Source organism: Pleurodeles waltl, chromosome 6 (assembly GCF_031143425.1).
Source record: "Pleurodeles waltl isolate 20211129_DDA chromosome 6, aPleWal1.hap1.20221129, whole genome shotgun sequence".
NCBI lineage: Eukaryota > Metazoa > Chordata > Amphibia > Caudata > Salamandridae > Pleurodeles > Pleurodeles waltl.
The window spans coordinates 230,832,050-230,847,382 of record NC_090445.1 but is presented as its reverse complement, the minus strand read 5'-3'; the positions used below and the strand labels follow the sequence as shown (position 1 = coordinate 230,847,382).

At 45.8% G+C, this 15,333-nt stretch overlaps 1 protein-coding gene across 1 annotated transcript in view; it reads right to left on the bottom strand.

The window, feature by feature from the left end:
- The window catches only part of MYO1D (myosin ID), a 422,174-nt gene that overhangs the window by 110,721 nt on the left and 296,120 nt on the right, over positions 1–15,333 (bottom strand). The window contains exons 18-19 of the mRNA XM_069237971.1: positions 10,623–10,767; positions 4,622–4,726 (exon numbers count right to left, since the gene is read on the bottom strand). Coding sequence (XP_069094072.1) covers positions 4,622–4,726; positions 10,623–10,767 — 250 coding nt within the window. The remainder of the gene's footprint in view (positions 1–4,621; positions 4,727–10,622; positions 10,768–15,333) is intronic.

Below are 15,333 nucleotides of genomic sequence, written 5' to 3'. Positions count from 1 at the left end.
TGACCAATCTGACAACTTCAACACTAGTTGCCAGAGGCACTTTATCAGACGTCCTTGCCTTTGAAAAGGTTGCCACCACTCATCCACCCTCTAGTTGGCAAGTGAGTGAGATTATTCCAAGTCCCGACAATGTTTGTCGATGTATGCAACTGTAGTTCACTCCTCGTACATCTCTGCTCACCCACTCTGCTTCACAGCACCAGGTCATCTTCTGCACAATAAGCACTAAGTAGAGCATCTCCCTCTATCTTACAGGCTCTGTAATAGGTAGTTATGTCACAAAGGAATAAATTTTTGCTTACCATCCCTCTCCCTCTATACATAACCTCTGCTGGCTGTTCTACGGATCACTCTACGACCATGCATGTGTGCCCTAAATAATGACTTCTGTCGAATAAGTCTGCCACTTTGTTCTTTTTGGTTTCTCACTATAGTCACACTTCTACCACTTCCTCTTTATCTCGCTATATATTTTTGAGCCAGATGTTTACTTCCACTCTCCCGATTCGCTTGTGACCTCTCTACACACTTGCCCCGGCTCACATCACAATCCTCGTTTCCCCTCTGCCCGCCTCAATAGAGTTTGGAAACAATCTTCTGGCTGTTAATGTTGTCTTGGCCTAATTGCTCCTTGCCTGTAAAGATCGATGCCTCTCCTGTATGTTCACTGGTGATGTAACTAAAATCAATAAAAAATAGCTGTACAAGAGGAAGGCAGTCATATGAACAGACATGGGTGGGGTGCCACTGAGGAGAAAAGATGGAGTTGTCAGTAACCAGTAGCCTGTAGACAGATGGTGTCCTTATGGCAGTCGAAAGGGGCAGCTGCCAGAAGAATGGAGTGGGTGGCAGCACCGATAGCTGGTATCGAGAATGGGTGGTTGGAAGTAGGGTGGTGTGGTAGGTCAATGGAAGGTGTGGTTGGAAAAACATGGGATGAACGAGAATGGGCAGGGTTTTTTGGCAGTGAGGCAGAGTGGTTGACAGAGGAGGAGGGGGTGGCAGACAGGAGAGGGTGGATGGCCAAGAGAGGGGAGGCTGGAAGAGGGAAGAAATGGTTGGCAGTAGGAACGGGAGGTTGGCAGTGAGGATGGGTGATTGGTAGTGTGGAGGGTGGTTAGTAATGAGGCGAGAGAGCGGTGAGGGTATGGTGTTGGCATGGTGAAGGGGTGGCTGCGTGGAAGAACAGACACAGCAGTGAGCACTGGCGACTGGTGGTGGAGTGGGGTGGTTAGCAATGAGGCAATAAGAAAGTCAGGGGTTGGCAGCAGGGATGGCTGGTTGGCAGTGAGGAGGGGTGACTGGCAGTGAGGCAGATGTGGTTGGCAGGGAGCCAGTAGTGGGTGGCAGAGAGGAGAGCAGGCTGACAGTAGGAATGGTTGGCAGGCTGTGAGGTGAAGGTAAGGAGGCAGCCGATGCCAGTGAGGACAGGTAGTTGTGTGGATGGATATGTGGGAATATGTGGTTGTTAGTTAGAAGGGATGGCAGTGAGGTTGTGCAGTTGGAAAGAGGAGGGGTGACTGGGAGACAGCCGGGGTGGTTGGCAGAGCTGGGCAGAGAGGAGGGCAGGCTGACAGCAGGAATGGGTGGCAGGCTGTGAGGAGAAGGTGGTTAGGGGAGGGGGAGAGCAGCTGGAAGTGAGGACAGATAGTTAGACATGTGGATGGATAGTTGGCGGTGGGAACATGTAGTATTAGTCAGACAGTGAGCTGTGCGTTGAAAAGAGGGGTGACTGGCAACGAGGTTGGGGTGGTTGGCAGGGAGCCAGTAGTGGGTGGCAGAGAGGAGAGCAGGCTGACAGTGGGAATGGTTGGCAGGGTGTGAGGTGAAGGCAGGGAGGCAGCAGCTGTCAGTGAGGACAGGTAGTCAGTCAGCCGTGTGGATGGACAGTTGCCAATGGAAATATGTGGTTATTATGTGGAAGGGACGGCAGTGAAGTTGTGCAGTTGGAAAGAGAAGGGGTGACTGTGGGAGAGAACCAGAGGTGGCTGGCAGAGAGGAAGAGGTGGGCAGAGAGAAGGGCAGGCTGACAGCAGGAATGGGTGGCAGGCTGTGAGGAGAAGGTGGTTAGGGGAGGGGATGGGAGGAGTCGGTTGCCAGTGAGGACAGATAGACACGTGGAGGGGTGGTTGTCAGTGGGAATATGTGGTTATTAGTCAGGAGAGGTGGCAGTGTGTGTAGGTGGAAAGAGGAGGGTGGTTGGCAAAGATAAAGGGTGACTGGTGGAGAGAATGGCTGTCTGACAGTGACGGGAAGGATGCAGCCGCAGTCCCACAGAAAGGCAGCGGGCAGACAGAGCGAGATGAGAATTATGTGAGGATTTAAAGGCTTACGGTTACATGAGGCTGCGTGCAATCTAACAAGATACTGCTCCCCCGGGCAGACGCAGGACCTCACTTCCCAGGCGCACCCACCACTGCCCCCAGGGACAGCCCCTCGAAAGGAAGCCTGGCGGACAGGGGTGCCTGCTCTCCGCGTTATCCCTGCAGACACGTCATCCCGTCATCCGAGAACCTCTAGTCCCTCTTCCATATTCATGAAGCTGATAAAAACATTACCAGCTTTTAATCTGAGATGTTACAGAGGAGGCACCTTGCACTGCATGGAGCTGCCCGTGGGGGACAGCCACCGTGGAATAAAGCAGCATTTCCACTTACAACACCCCCCACCTCACAGACCACCAGCAACCTTTAGCACTGCAGCGAGTGCTCGACAGTCCCTCTTACCCTGCTGCATCACGCCGTCTCATGCATATCTACCCTGGCTCTCTCACCGCAGCAGCGTGTTCAAAGAAACAGTCTCACACATCTGTATCCATCTCCCTGCTTCAGCTTGTAAACACCGTCTCATACACGCCTCCTTCCTGTCTCGCTGCATGAGATTACACGGCCTCACACACATTTGCCCTTTTGTTTCATTGCATTAGATTGTGAACATCATATCGTACGCATCAGCCCTTCTATTTAACTGCATTAGATTGTAAACACCGTCTCATACATATCTGCTATTTTGTTTCACTGCATTAGCATGTAAACACCATCTCGTACACACCTGCCTTCTGTTTCACTGCATTATATTGTAAACACCAGGCAGTAAAGAAACAGATTTTCAGAAACATCAGGGCTCGCACATGGGAGTGAGAGCTTGTTGAACCAAGGAAAACCCTGGCTCCCTAGCTCCCACACACGTTAGGGAAGTGTACAAATTACCTACTGTATTCCCGCATTACTTTATGTGCATGGCCAAGTCCCAGCAGTATCCCAACTGTACAAGAGAAAGCTATCTATGCACACACAGACCCCGCCCCTGCTTTGTTCCTAAGGGGTATGCATGGACCAAAAAAATCTTTGTTGACATAAATTATATAACAAAATAAATTCTAAAGGAGAACAGAGCACAAAATACCTTGTCCATGAAAAACTTGGTGTGGATTCTGAGAAGCAAGCTTTTCCTGTTTGTGTCTCTAACATTAGTGCTGGTCTTCATATGGTGCCCAATGACACTGCAAACACTTTTCCCTATGGAGCGGCAGTGAGTTTGTGAAGTCTTCTTTCTAATTAAGTTGTGTGGAATACAAAGAGGGCTTGTGGGAAACGGTTTAGGAGTAATGGTTGCACTGGTGTTAGCCAGTAAGTACGGGAGAAGGCTGGAGGTGAAAGGAGGGACAGGGAATGCACCTTTCAAAGAGAAAAAAGTAGTAAAAAAGTTGAAATTGGGCTCTCAATTTTTTTCCCCATAAAGGTGAAATTCTATCAAATGATGATCTCATTATGGGGCAACTTTAGACCACATAGGTCCTCTTGTAACGACTCTGGAGTTTTAGAGCAACAGGACATCCAAGAGAGAGGCACAGGAGGCTAGATCCAGGCTCACCTATGACTGCAATTTAGGTTAATGTTTTGTATATTTGTCTCGGGTTGATAGCCTGAAATCTGAACCTATGTTGGACACTGTTGGAGTAGAACATTTTGTATGTATCATCAATAATGGTCTACCGCACTTACATGACAAACATAATGTTTATTTTGAACTATCAAGGGGTAGCAACTGCTCCAGAAATGTACTGTGGACTTTACCTTTCATGTGCTTTAACCAAAGTTAATTATAAATGTATGTGTTTCTAGTTTAACTTAGCAGCTGGATGCTTGAGTTTGATAGGAATTGCTGTGTATTAACATACTCCACATTTATGTTTTTAATATGAATTATATAAACGTACAGCTTTTTGTCATCCGGATCAAGTCTTATCAGATAAACTATAATACCTGATGTCAGTTCCTGTGATGTGATCAGAGAGGGCGTTAGGGGGGGTCAAACAATGACAATTTTGCTAACACTATGATACTTTCAAATTCTATGTTGGATAAATATGTAACCAGCAGTTGCCCATACGTCCCAGGTTAATGATCAGAGTGCCCAAAATCTGGAACTCTTAATTGGCTGATTCATTTGTCCTGTCCGGAGCCCTCCAGTCACTATCAACCTTTTTATTGGTCACCAAGGCTCTCCTGGTTTGGTACCCTTGCTCCTAACTGCTATCCGCTTGGTTTCTGATGTGGGTCTCACTGTCAGGTAGGCCTCCAGGCCCATAACTTACCAGGGTTTAGAAATGGCAGCCTACCTTGCGCACATGGCAGGAGAACAGAACATTCATGTATTTGTCCTTCCGTTTCAGCTCGTTGGCCACCGAGAGGAAGGTGCCTGACGTCTGCATGTTGTCCTGTTTCTGTGAAGAGAAAACACACTCTATTAAGGACAGGGCTCTTCTTCCATAGGCTTCTTTCGATCCACCACAGAAGCAGACTAGTCTGGCATGTGATAGCCTGTTTCATAATGCAAACAGCCTGCCTGAGCCGATGGACTATTGGCACCACGCAGCCCCTTCCTGCTCCCCGAGGATGTAGATAGACTAGTTGACAGAACACCCACATGATAGAACCCCTAATAAAAGACACTAAAAATATATTCTACAGGTTTGCGTCTAGAAAAACATCAAGTCAAACATTCATTCATCTCCGACGACCCTGGCCCACAATCACTACAACCCGTCTACCCTGCATTTTGCTGCTGATTAATCTTCCTTGTATCATTTCTTATTTTTATTTGCCTGAATATTTTATTATTTCTTCTGCACAAGGTTGTGTTCATATCAGTTTGTGCACTTAACCCCTCTATTATTCTCTTAATCTAGCTCATCTATATCCTTCACTCGTATGCCACTCGTTTTGCTAGATGCATGCATTCCCTGTAGTTTCAGTTTTTCAGATTTATTAATGATACAGGATTACTTAAAACCATTGTTGAAAGATAAAAGAACAGTAACAGAGGATAATATCATGTGAAAAAAAAATTCTGCTGAGGCCAATTCGATCTTGGTCGCGAAGATCTATAAAATCATAATACATGTGAGCCAGACAGAGTATAGGAGTAGTCTTTAATACATAACCAGCTGCTGCCACGAAAGGTGCGATAAGTGCATACAGACTGGCGTAAAAAAGGGCTCAAGACGCCCGTTTAGCTCTCAGAAAATGTAAACTATTATGTCACCAGCAGGCTAGGCATTACTAAGGGGGTCATTCTGACCCTGGCGGTCTTTGACCGCCAGGGCGGAGGACCGCGGGAGCACCGCCGACAAGCCGGCGGTGCTCCAATGGGGATTCCGACCGCGGCGGTAAAGCCGCGGTCGGACCGGCACCACTGGCGGGGTCCCGCCAGTGTACCGCGGCCCCATTGAATCCTCCGCGGCGGCGCAGCTTGCTGCACCGCCGCGGGGATTCCGACCCCCCCTACCGCCATCCAGATCCCGGCGGTCGGACCGCCGAGATCCGGATGGCGGTAGGGGGGGGTCGCGGGCCCCTGGGGGCCCCTGCAGTGCCCATGCCACTGGCATGGGCATTGCAGGGGCCCCCGTAAGAGGGCCCCTACATGTATTTCACTGTCTGCTGCGCAGACAGTGAAATACGCGACGGGTGCAACTGCACCCGTCGCACAGCTTCCACTCCGCCGGCTCGATTCCGAGCCGGCTTCATCGTGGAAGCCTCTTTCCCGCTGGGCTGGCTGGCGGTCTGAAGGCGACCGCCCGCCAGCCCAGCGGGAAAGTCAGAATTACCGCCGCGGTCTTTCGACCGCGGAACGGTAACCTGACGGCGGGACTTTGGCGGGCGGCCTCCGCCGCCCGCCAAGGTCAGAATGAGGGCCTAAGTGACTAATTAGAAGACATATAGGGCCTGATTACAACTTTGGAGGAAGGTGTTAATCCGTTCCAAATGTGACGGATATACCACCAGCCGTATTACGAGTCCATTTTATCCTATGGAACTCGTAATATGGCTGGTGGTATATCCGTCACATTTGGGACGGATTAACACCTCCTCCAAAGTTGTAATCAGGCCCATAGTCTGTTATGAGTTTTAGGGTGAAATTCAGTGTCTTGGTTCCTGTAGGTCGTGGACGGGGTAGAGCTAGGAGTTCGCTGACATAGTTGCACATCTTGCCAGGGTTCTTACATCTGTTAGTGCAAAACATATCGCAGAAGCCTCCTTGCAAGGGCCCCTTTCAATTAAAATATCGGCTTTAGCAGTGACCTCCCAGCGATCTCCCGAGCAGAGTAGCAACACAATAGATAGCGCCAGGATTCTTTGCTAAGGTCACTGAGCCTGCAATCCTTATATAACTGTGTTCAAAGCTCCACTCTACTACGGTGTATAAATCTCACCTTTATTAATGGGTACACATTTCATATTTATCACTCTGCACAAATCTTCACATTTACACACTATCTACTAGTCGATTTTCTTTCTTGTATGTATTTATGTATGTGATACTTCTATTGTGCAATCATAGTCAAAAGGCAGTAAAGTGGTGTACATGGTCAACGTCAAGCATAAAGTCAACAAGTAAAAGGAGAGGAGGCTTGGTCGCAGATGGTAATGCATTCTGATGTAGTGTTCTTTAAATAGGCAAGTCTTGAACTATTACCTAACCTGGAGCATCGTTGTGTGGTCTGGATGGACAGAGGGGTGTTGTTCCAGATCCTGGGTGCATAGATAGAAGATGCCCTTTTGTTTTTTAAAACTTCTTAGTCTGCAGTCTGACGGTGTCCTAGCTGCAGGTGTTCCAAGATCCACCAGACTCAGTGAGATTGTAAGTAAAATATAAGTAGGGGGGGCTGGTCGAGATAGCTTAGTAAATGATGCAGCTAGATTTGAAGATGGTGTGGGGGCAGCAATGAAAGCCAGTAGAGTTCCATCAGGATGGGAGGAAATGTGATCCTATTTCTTTAGGCCCTGGATGAACCATGCTGCAACATGAGGATGTTCCTAAGGTGTGCCAGAGTGGAGTCTGGGAGGCCATGGAATAGGGCATTACCACCATCCAGATGCGAGAGTCCCAGACCCAGCTCTCCCCTGTGCTGCTGCATTGCTCTTGCTCCTTTCTTCTTACTTTTTCCCATTTTTGAGTGCCTTCTCCTTGCTTGTCCCTCATTCTCACGGCTTTCTCCTTGTATTTTACCTCGTTTTTGTGTGTTCCTTCTCCTTGTTTTTCATCATTCTCACTGCTTTCTCCTCGCTTTTTACCCTGTTTTTTGTGTTCCCTTTCCTTGCTTTTTCCTCATTCTCATTGCCTTCTTGCTTTTTCCTGCCGTTTTTTGTGTGCTTTCTTGCTTTTCCATCGCTCTCACTTTCTTCTTGCTTTTTCACATTTTTTGAATACCTTCTCCTTGCTTCTCCCTCATTATCACCACCTTCTCCTTGCTTTTCCCTCATTATCACTGCTCCCCCCTTGCTTTTTCCCCCCGTTTTTAGTGTGGCTTCTCCTTACTTTCCCTTGTTTTCACTTTCTCCTTGCCTTTTTCTTGCTTCTCCCTCAATTTCACTGCTTTCTCCTTGCTTTTCCCCACATATTTTGTGTGCTCTCTTCTTGCTTTTCCCTCATTTTCATTGCTTTTTCCCTATTGCCACTCTTGCATGCCGCCTGTTATTTCCTCCCTCCTGCCTAGCCTAGCCCATCACCTCCTATCACCCTCCCCCTTCGCAGGACCTACTTAATGGAGGCTGCAACTCAACCCCACTGAGTAGGTTCCAGGCCCAGCTCTCCCAGCATCATTTGTGCTCCCATCATCTCTTTGCTTTTCCCTCTGTTTTTTTAATGCCTTCTCCGTGCTTTTCCCTCATTCTCACTGCTTTCTCCTTGCCTTTTATTCTGTTTTTTGAGTACCTTCTCCTGGCTCTTCCCTCGTTTTCACTGCTTTCTCTTTGCTTTTCCCCTTGTTTTTTGTGTGCCTTCTCCTGGTTTACCTTGTTTTCACAGCTTTCTCCTTGCTCTCCACCCCTGTTTTTTGTGCAGCCTCCCCACAAACCTCTGGACCATCACTTCACTTCTGGAATTCAAGAGCCCTCAAGACCTGGCTGTTCAAATGAGCCTCTGGGACCTGCAAGTGTGTGGATACCCTGTCGGGTGATTAGCCGTGCTTTACAAATCCTGTTTGTTTGTTTGTTTGTTTGGGAGTATGAGGGCTTGAACAGCACTTCAAAGTTGTGTTTTGGAAGAAAAAGTTAGGCTTCCTTTAGAAGACAAACTAGTACCAGGCATTCTGTGTGTGGTTATATATGGCTAGTGTCCAGGATGAATCCAAGTGACTTGGCATCAGTAAAAGTTGGGGTTCAAAGCCGTCAAGGTTCATGTCATTGTCAGAACTAGTTTATTGTTCTTGGCAAATAACAGAAATTCTGTCTTTCTTAGGTTGAGCTTCAAGTAGGTGCTGGACATCCAGGTCTGGATGGGGTGCAAGCAGTACTTGAGGCATTGGATGTCTGAAGCGGAGACAACTTTCAAGTAGAGTTGTGTATCATCAGCACACTGGTGAATGCTGATGCTGTTATCTGTGAGTAGAATGCTAGGCGGCTCCATGTAAAGGAAGATGAGAGGAGAAAGTAAAGAGCTCTGGTGTACTCCATAAGTGATAAAGATCTTTTGTGACCTGGAGGCGCCATTGTGAACAAACTGGTGTTGGTTGGAAAGGTAGGCGGCAAACTAGCGAAGGACATTGCAAGTGAATCCCATTTGAGACTCCAGGGTGTGTATAATGATTGGATGATCGACTGTGTTGACAGCAGCTGAGAGGTTCAGCAGTATTGTGAGGCAGAAGTCATCTTTATCTGGGGTCACAAGGGCATCGTTTACAGTGTGTATGGTTGTGATTTCCATATTGCATTGTGATCTGAAGCCAGACTGGTAGTCATGCAGGAGATGGTCAGCACTGATGTAGTCTTGGAGTTGAACATAATGCTTTTGAGCTGAAATTGACTAGTGAGACTGTGCCTGCTGTAAAGGTGCGGTTACCATGCCAAAACAATAGAACATGTAATCTGTTTGTACCCTTCTTTACTTCACCCTCAGAAGGAAGTATTTGTGCACATGTTTTAACAGACTGAGAGTTAGGTTGATTAAGGCAGCAATAAATGAGTGCTTGTATGGCGTGGATCTTCAACTCATGAGCCTCTGATTAAAATGCATGGGGCTTGCTACAAAGGAACTGGCGAATGCAAAGGTGGCCGTCCAGGCACAAATATGCCCTCTGTATTAAAGGTCCTGTAGGATAGTGTGTGCGTGCACAGGAGGTAATTTACTAGGAGATGTAAATGAGGGCTCAGGGTGACGTACCCAGTGGTGGACTGTAATTAACCACAGACCCATATGAGCAAATGGATATTTAACAGTGAATTCAATTATGTATCTTGTATCACTGGTTTACAATTAGTTAAACATATGAGAAATCTTGACAGTGCATTAAAGGAAGCATCAACAAGTACAGCATTTGATACCTCACAGGAATTCTATTTCCAAGGAGGATAGCTGTTGGGCTTGAGAAAGGGTGCATTAATAAGTCTAGCACTTGGCACTTTACCGATGGATGCCTTACATCTAAAGCAACTGACTATTTAACAAGAGTGCATTAATAAGCCTAGCACTTGCCACTTTATCAAAGCTTTACATCCAAAGAGGACAGCTGCACGTCTTGTGACTAATTTATGCATTATGCACATTATTTATGACTTGGACAGGCCTGATGCAAATCACATGTATATAAAAATGTCCAGAGGGCTTAGCCGGGGAGCTTGGGCAAATATACTAAACTTTAATGATGATTTTATTAATTGATCATTTTTATCCAAAATATGCAAAAGCGTTTTATTGTAATGGTTACAATTAACCAGCCAATAACTTTTTGATTCATTGACTAGTGAGATGTCTATATTAACATGCAAACCACCAACCGACCATTCAATGTTTCCTCTCACCTTACTCTCCTCATCACAGCACTGATCACTTGCACTCTCTCTCCAGTCCTTCAGGGAGGGACCGATACCAGATTTGCAGGATACCCACAGAAGACACATTTACATACAATATAAAATCGGAATCATTTACATAGTTGGTAGTTATCATGAAAATCTGAAGTAACTGCAGCCTTCAACAGCCAGACGTGGACACTGTTAGTTACCATTACTTGAGGAGGTGTTCTGAATAATGAATAACACACCTGGGTTGGTTGCCAGGTTCATTCAAATACATTTTCATACAGGTATACATTTACTTATACAACGGTTGTTTCTACTCACTGATGCCAAGTAGTTGCCTTCCCAAGATCTCTGCAGACCAAGATCTGCCCGTGGACCCTTCAGCGTTTCCATGGCGGCAACCTTCGCCCTGACCTGGGGAAGGTCTGCAGGAGGAATGCTTTTAATAAGCTGATAGGCTCTCCACCTAAAGAGAAGAAGAGGCATACAGTGAGTCTGAGAATTCTGGGCATGCAGCTCTTTTAAATTAGACAACATTATCAAAGACTCTAAAACAGTAACTGATCAGGGACAGCTCAATGGTCTCAAGATCCCAATTGCGAGATCACATATATCCCAAAAAAGGTACAGTCAGATATCTTTCAAGAAGTAAAGTCTGTTACCATGCTTACAAACTAAAAGGAGGCCCCCTCACAGCCCAAACACATTTGGAACCTCAGGTACTCACTGAAAGGGAGGCCGCCTAAAGACAAGCGTACAGCTTTACAGACCACATAGCTGAAGCTGACCATCAACTAGCAGGAAACGACCTAAGGCAAGATAGCAGCTTTCCCAGTCAGTCATAAGTAGAAGACTAAACAAAACCCAAACAAATATGGTAAACCTACCACTAATTCAGTCTGTGAGGGCAACTGATCTGGTAAAGATAGCACAACCACAGATCAGGCAACTTAAATGAAGCCTTCTATTACCTAGTAAGGTTAACAACTCTATGGGTCAAATCCATTCATTCCTAAAAGGAACCGTACTTACGGCAACTGATAAGCCCACATGTTTCAAGTGCATTGCTCTTTACAGTTTATTTAGCCCTTTTGCAGTTCAAGTCTCGCAGTGGTAATTCACCACAAGGCACTATGGGCCTGATTACAACTTTGGAGGAGGTGTTAATCCGTCCCAAAAGTGACGGTAAAGTGATGGATATACCACCAGCCGTATTACGAGTCCATTATATCCTATGGAACTCGTAATACGGCTGGTGGAATATCCGTCACATTTGGGACGGATTAACACCTCCTCCAAAGTTGTAATCAGGCCCTATATGTAGGCTGAAGTACAAATGGGCAAGATCTTGATTTCTGAAGCCCCGGCAGCTCTTCATAAGGCCGAAGACTGGGCCAGCATTACACACTGTTACATCGTAGCAGAAGCCCAGCATTATACCATGGTCTCGCTCTGCACTCACCAGCACAACAAAAAGAATATGGAGAAAATAGATATCTACAGGGTTAAAACATTACAGAAATGACCACATCATTTGATCCATACTGTCAGTATATTTACACCAATTTCCAATGCATCTCAACCATGAACTTGAGTAACCAGGCATGGTTCTAGGAAGGGGTAGGTGGTGATGTTGGAATCCCTGGCAGCTCCATCACACCTCCTGAAGTGACAACAGAGCGCAGCATATAAATGCCACACGTGTGCACTGACTTATTAACAGGTGATGTATGTGCCCTCAGACATGGACCAACAGGACATTTAAGAAGCTGAGAGTGGGGGCAGCGTAACGTGGAACCTTATTACCTACAAGAAGTCCACTTCACAGAAAGGGCAAGTAGGCAGGAAGTGAGTAATCTGCAGTTAAATGGGGTAGCCACCAGAAAGCAAGTTACCAAGGATAAGTAACTTTTTCTTCTGATTCATACAACTAACTGCAGATTTTTCTTTTAAATCAATACCAAACCAGTATCCCTAAAACCCAAAAGGTAGTGGGTCTGAGGAATGGATTGGTCCAAAACATGATCCGTCCTGCAGGAACAAGCATGCAAAATGACCATTCCTTTGGGCCTGAGAGTTGATATAGCAGTGCCTGGTGAAGGGAAGGACAGACACTCATTCAGCAACATGGCAAGGGTGTACCCAAAATAGTACTAGCTGAACTGTCTTTTTTTCTGCACTGGCGAACCTGACAAAACTTTTATCATTCACCCAGTTCTCCTTCGTCCCATCAATCTAGAAGCTTAGGATACAACTGGTGCAGCTTCTACTCCTCTTTAGCTTATAGGGATGTAGTGGACATGGGAACATGGGTAGAGTGCTGGGCTGCCACCCATGCAAAGACAACATCACTTTCAACAAAACGAATACTAGAGTCCAAAGAACAAACATGTCAGGGAAAAGATGTAGTACAGTGGCTTAAACAACAATGACTGCAGTTCACTGATGCAACACAGAAGATATGACTATGAGAAAAAAACATCTTGCAAGTCAGAGGGGACAGGGTGCAACTTTGCATAGGTTCAAACAGTACACACATCAAAAAGATAAGGACCAAATTGAGTTTCCACAGCACCATAATTAAAAGATCACAGTGAACATAAATGAACACCCTTTTATTAAATGCTTCAAAATGGATTACTTTATAAAAATGTCTAATTAGGGAAACAAAGAAAGGCAAAAGTGCTGATTAGTAATCTCTAACTGTACCCACACCAAAGCTTTGCTAGGCTGGAGACAAAACAAAAAAAACATCAGACAGCTTGGCTCGAAGAGGATCAACTTGTCAGTCCTCACATCATGTAACAAACTTTTTCCAGCAGCCAGAGTAGGAGAAGACGGAACTTTGTAGATGGATAGTGAGCAGCCAAAATTCAAATCCACCACATCTGATAGATGGTCAAAGCCACTCGATTGAGTCTGCTCAGTCTCCACACATGGAGGTATAAATTGTGGAGTTTGGGTGCAGAACTTTCCTCTTCAGATGGGACAGCATGTGCTTTTAAGGAAGTTGTCAAAGTGGAGGGAAGATGCTCACATCCAGCAGGGTTGGGGTTCCAGACTCCCCAAGCCCAGTGCAGGGCTATCAAGAAGAACTGCACTCAGTCACTGCTTACCTTCTTCAAGACCTATGGGGTCAGTAGAAGATGCACAAATGCATTAAAGAGGTTTAATCCCTCCCGAAGACACAAGGCGCCTCTTAGTTCCTTTCAAATAAAACTCCAGGGTGAAAAAAGCCAGACATTAAGGGGGTTATTCCAACTTTGGAGGAGGTGTTAATCCGTCCCAAAAGTGACGGAGATACCACCAGCCGTATTACGAGTTCCATAGGATATAATGGACTCATAATACGGCTGGTGGTATATCCGTCACTTTACCGTCACTTTTGGGACGGATTAACACTTCCTCCAAAGTTGGAATAACCCCCTAAGTGTTTTAGGCAGTGGTGGACAAATGATACCCAAGTGAGAAAAGACATCCTGAGCTACCTCCGGGAACAAATGCCACTCTTTATTGGTATGACGATACCGGCTGAGTTTGTCCACACTGATTTAAGGAACCTGCCAGGTGATTGACTGTCACATAAATCCCACGGGGATCCAACCATCATAGCTTCATAGCCTTTTGGTAGAGGGCCAAGGAACCTACACAGATCTACTTTTGTAGTACCATATGACAGATGGAAAATGTCACTTACCCAGTATACATCTGTTCGTGGCATTAGTCGCTGCAGATTCACATGCTGTGCATAGTCCGCCGTCTGGTGTTGGGCTCGGAGTGATACAAGTTGTTTTTCTTTGAAGAAGTCTTTTCGAGTCACGAGACCGAGGGACTCCTCCTACTTTGGTTCCATTGCGCATGGGCGCCGACTCCATCTTAGATTGTTTTCCCCGCAGAGGGTGAGGTAGGAGTTGTATATGCTAGTAATAGTGCCCATGCAATGGAATGAATAAGTATGTACAAAATGAAGGTTAAAGTAATATATTTACAAATGTACAAATGTTGAAGAATTACTTCCAAACGGCTACAGGCTGCCGGGGAGGCGGGTGGGCGCATGTGAATCTGCAGCGACTAATGCCACGAACAGATGTACACTGGGTAAGTGACATTTTCCGTTCGGTGGCATGTGTAGCTGCAGATACACATGCTGTGCATAGACTAGTAAGCAGTTATCTCCCCAAAAGCGGTGGTTCAGCCTGTAGGAGTTGAAGTAGTTTGAAATAATGTTCTTAGTACAGCTTGACCTACTGTTGCTTGTTGTGCAGTTAACACCTCTACACAGTAGTGCTTGGTAAATGTATGAGGCGTAGACCATGTTGCTGCCTTACATATTTCGTTCATTGCAATATTTCCTAGAAAGGCCATGGTAGCACCCTTCTTTCTGGTTGAGTGTGCCTTTGGTGTAATAGGCAGTTCTCTTTTAGCTTTAAGATAGCAGGTTTGGATGCACCGTACTATCCATCTGGCAATACCTTGTTTTGATATTGGATTTCCTGTATGAGGTTTTTGGAATGCAATGAATAGTTGTTTTGTGTTCCTAATTTCTTTTGTCCTATCAATGTAGTACATTAGTGCTCTCTTGATGTCTAATGTATGTAGTGCTCTTTCAGCTATTGAATCTGGCTGTGGGAAGAACACTGGTAATTCCACTGTTTGATTTAAGTGGAACGGTGAGATAACCTTTGGTAAGAATTTTGGATTTGTTCTTAGAACGACCTTATTTTTGTGTATTTGAATAAATGGTTCTTGTATGGTAAACGCCTGTATTTCACTTACTCTTCTTAGAGATGTGATGGCAATGAGAAATGCAACTTTCCACGTTAAGTATTGCATTTCACATGAATGCATGGGTTCAAAAGGTGGACCCATGAGCCTTGTTAAGACAATGTTGAGGTTCCATGAAGGAACAGGTGGTGTTCTTGGTGGTATAATTCTCTTTAGGCCTTCCATAAACGCTTTAATGACAGATATTCTAAACAGGGAAATTGAATGAGTAATCTGCAGGTAAGCAGATATTGCGGTGAGATGTATC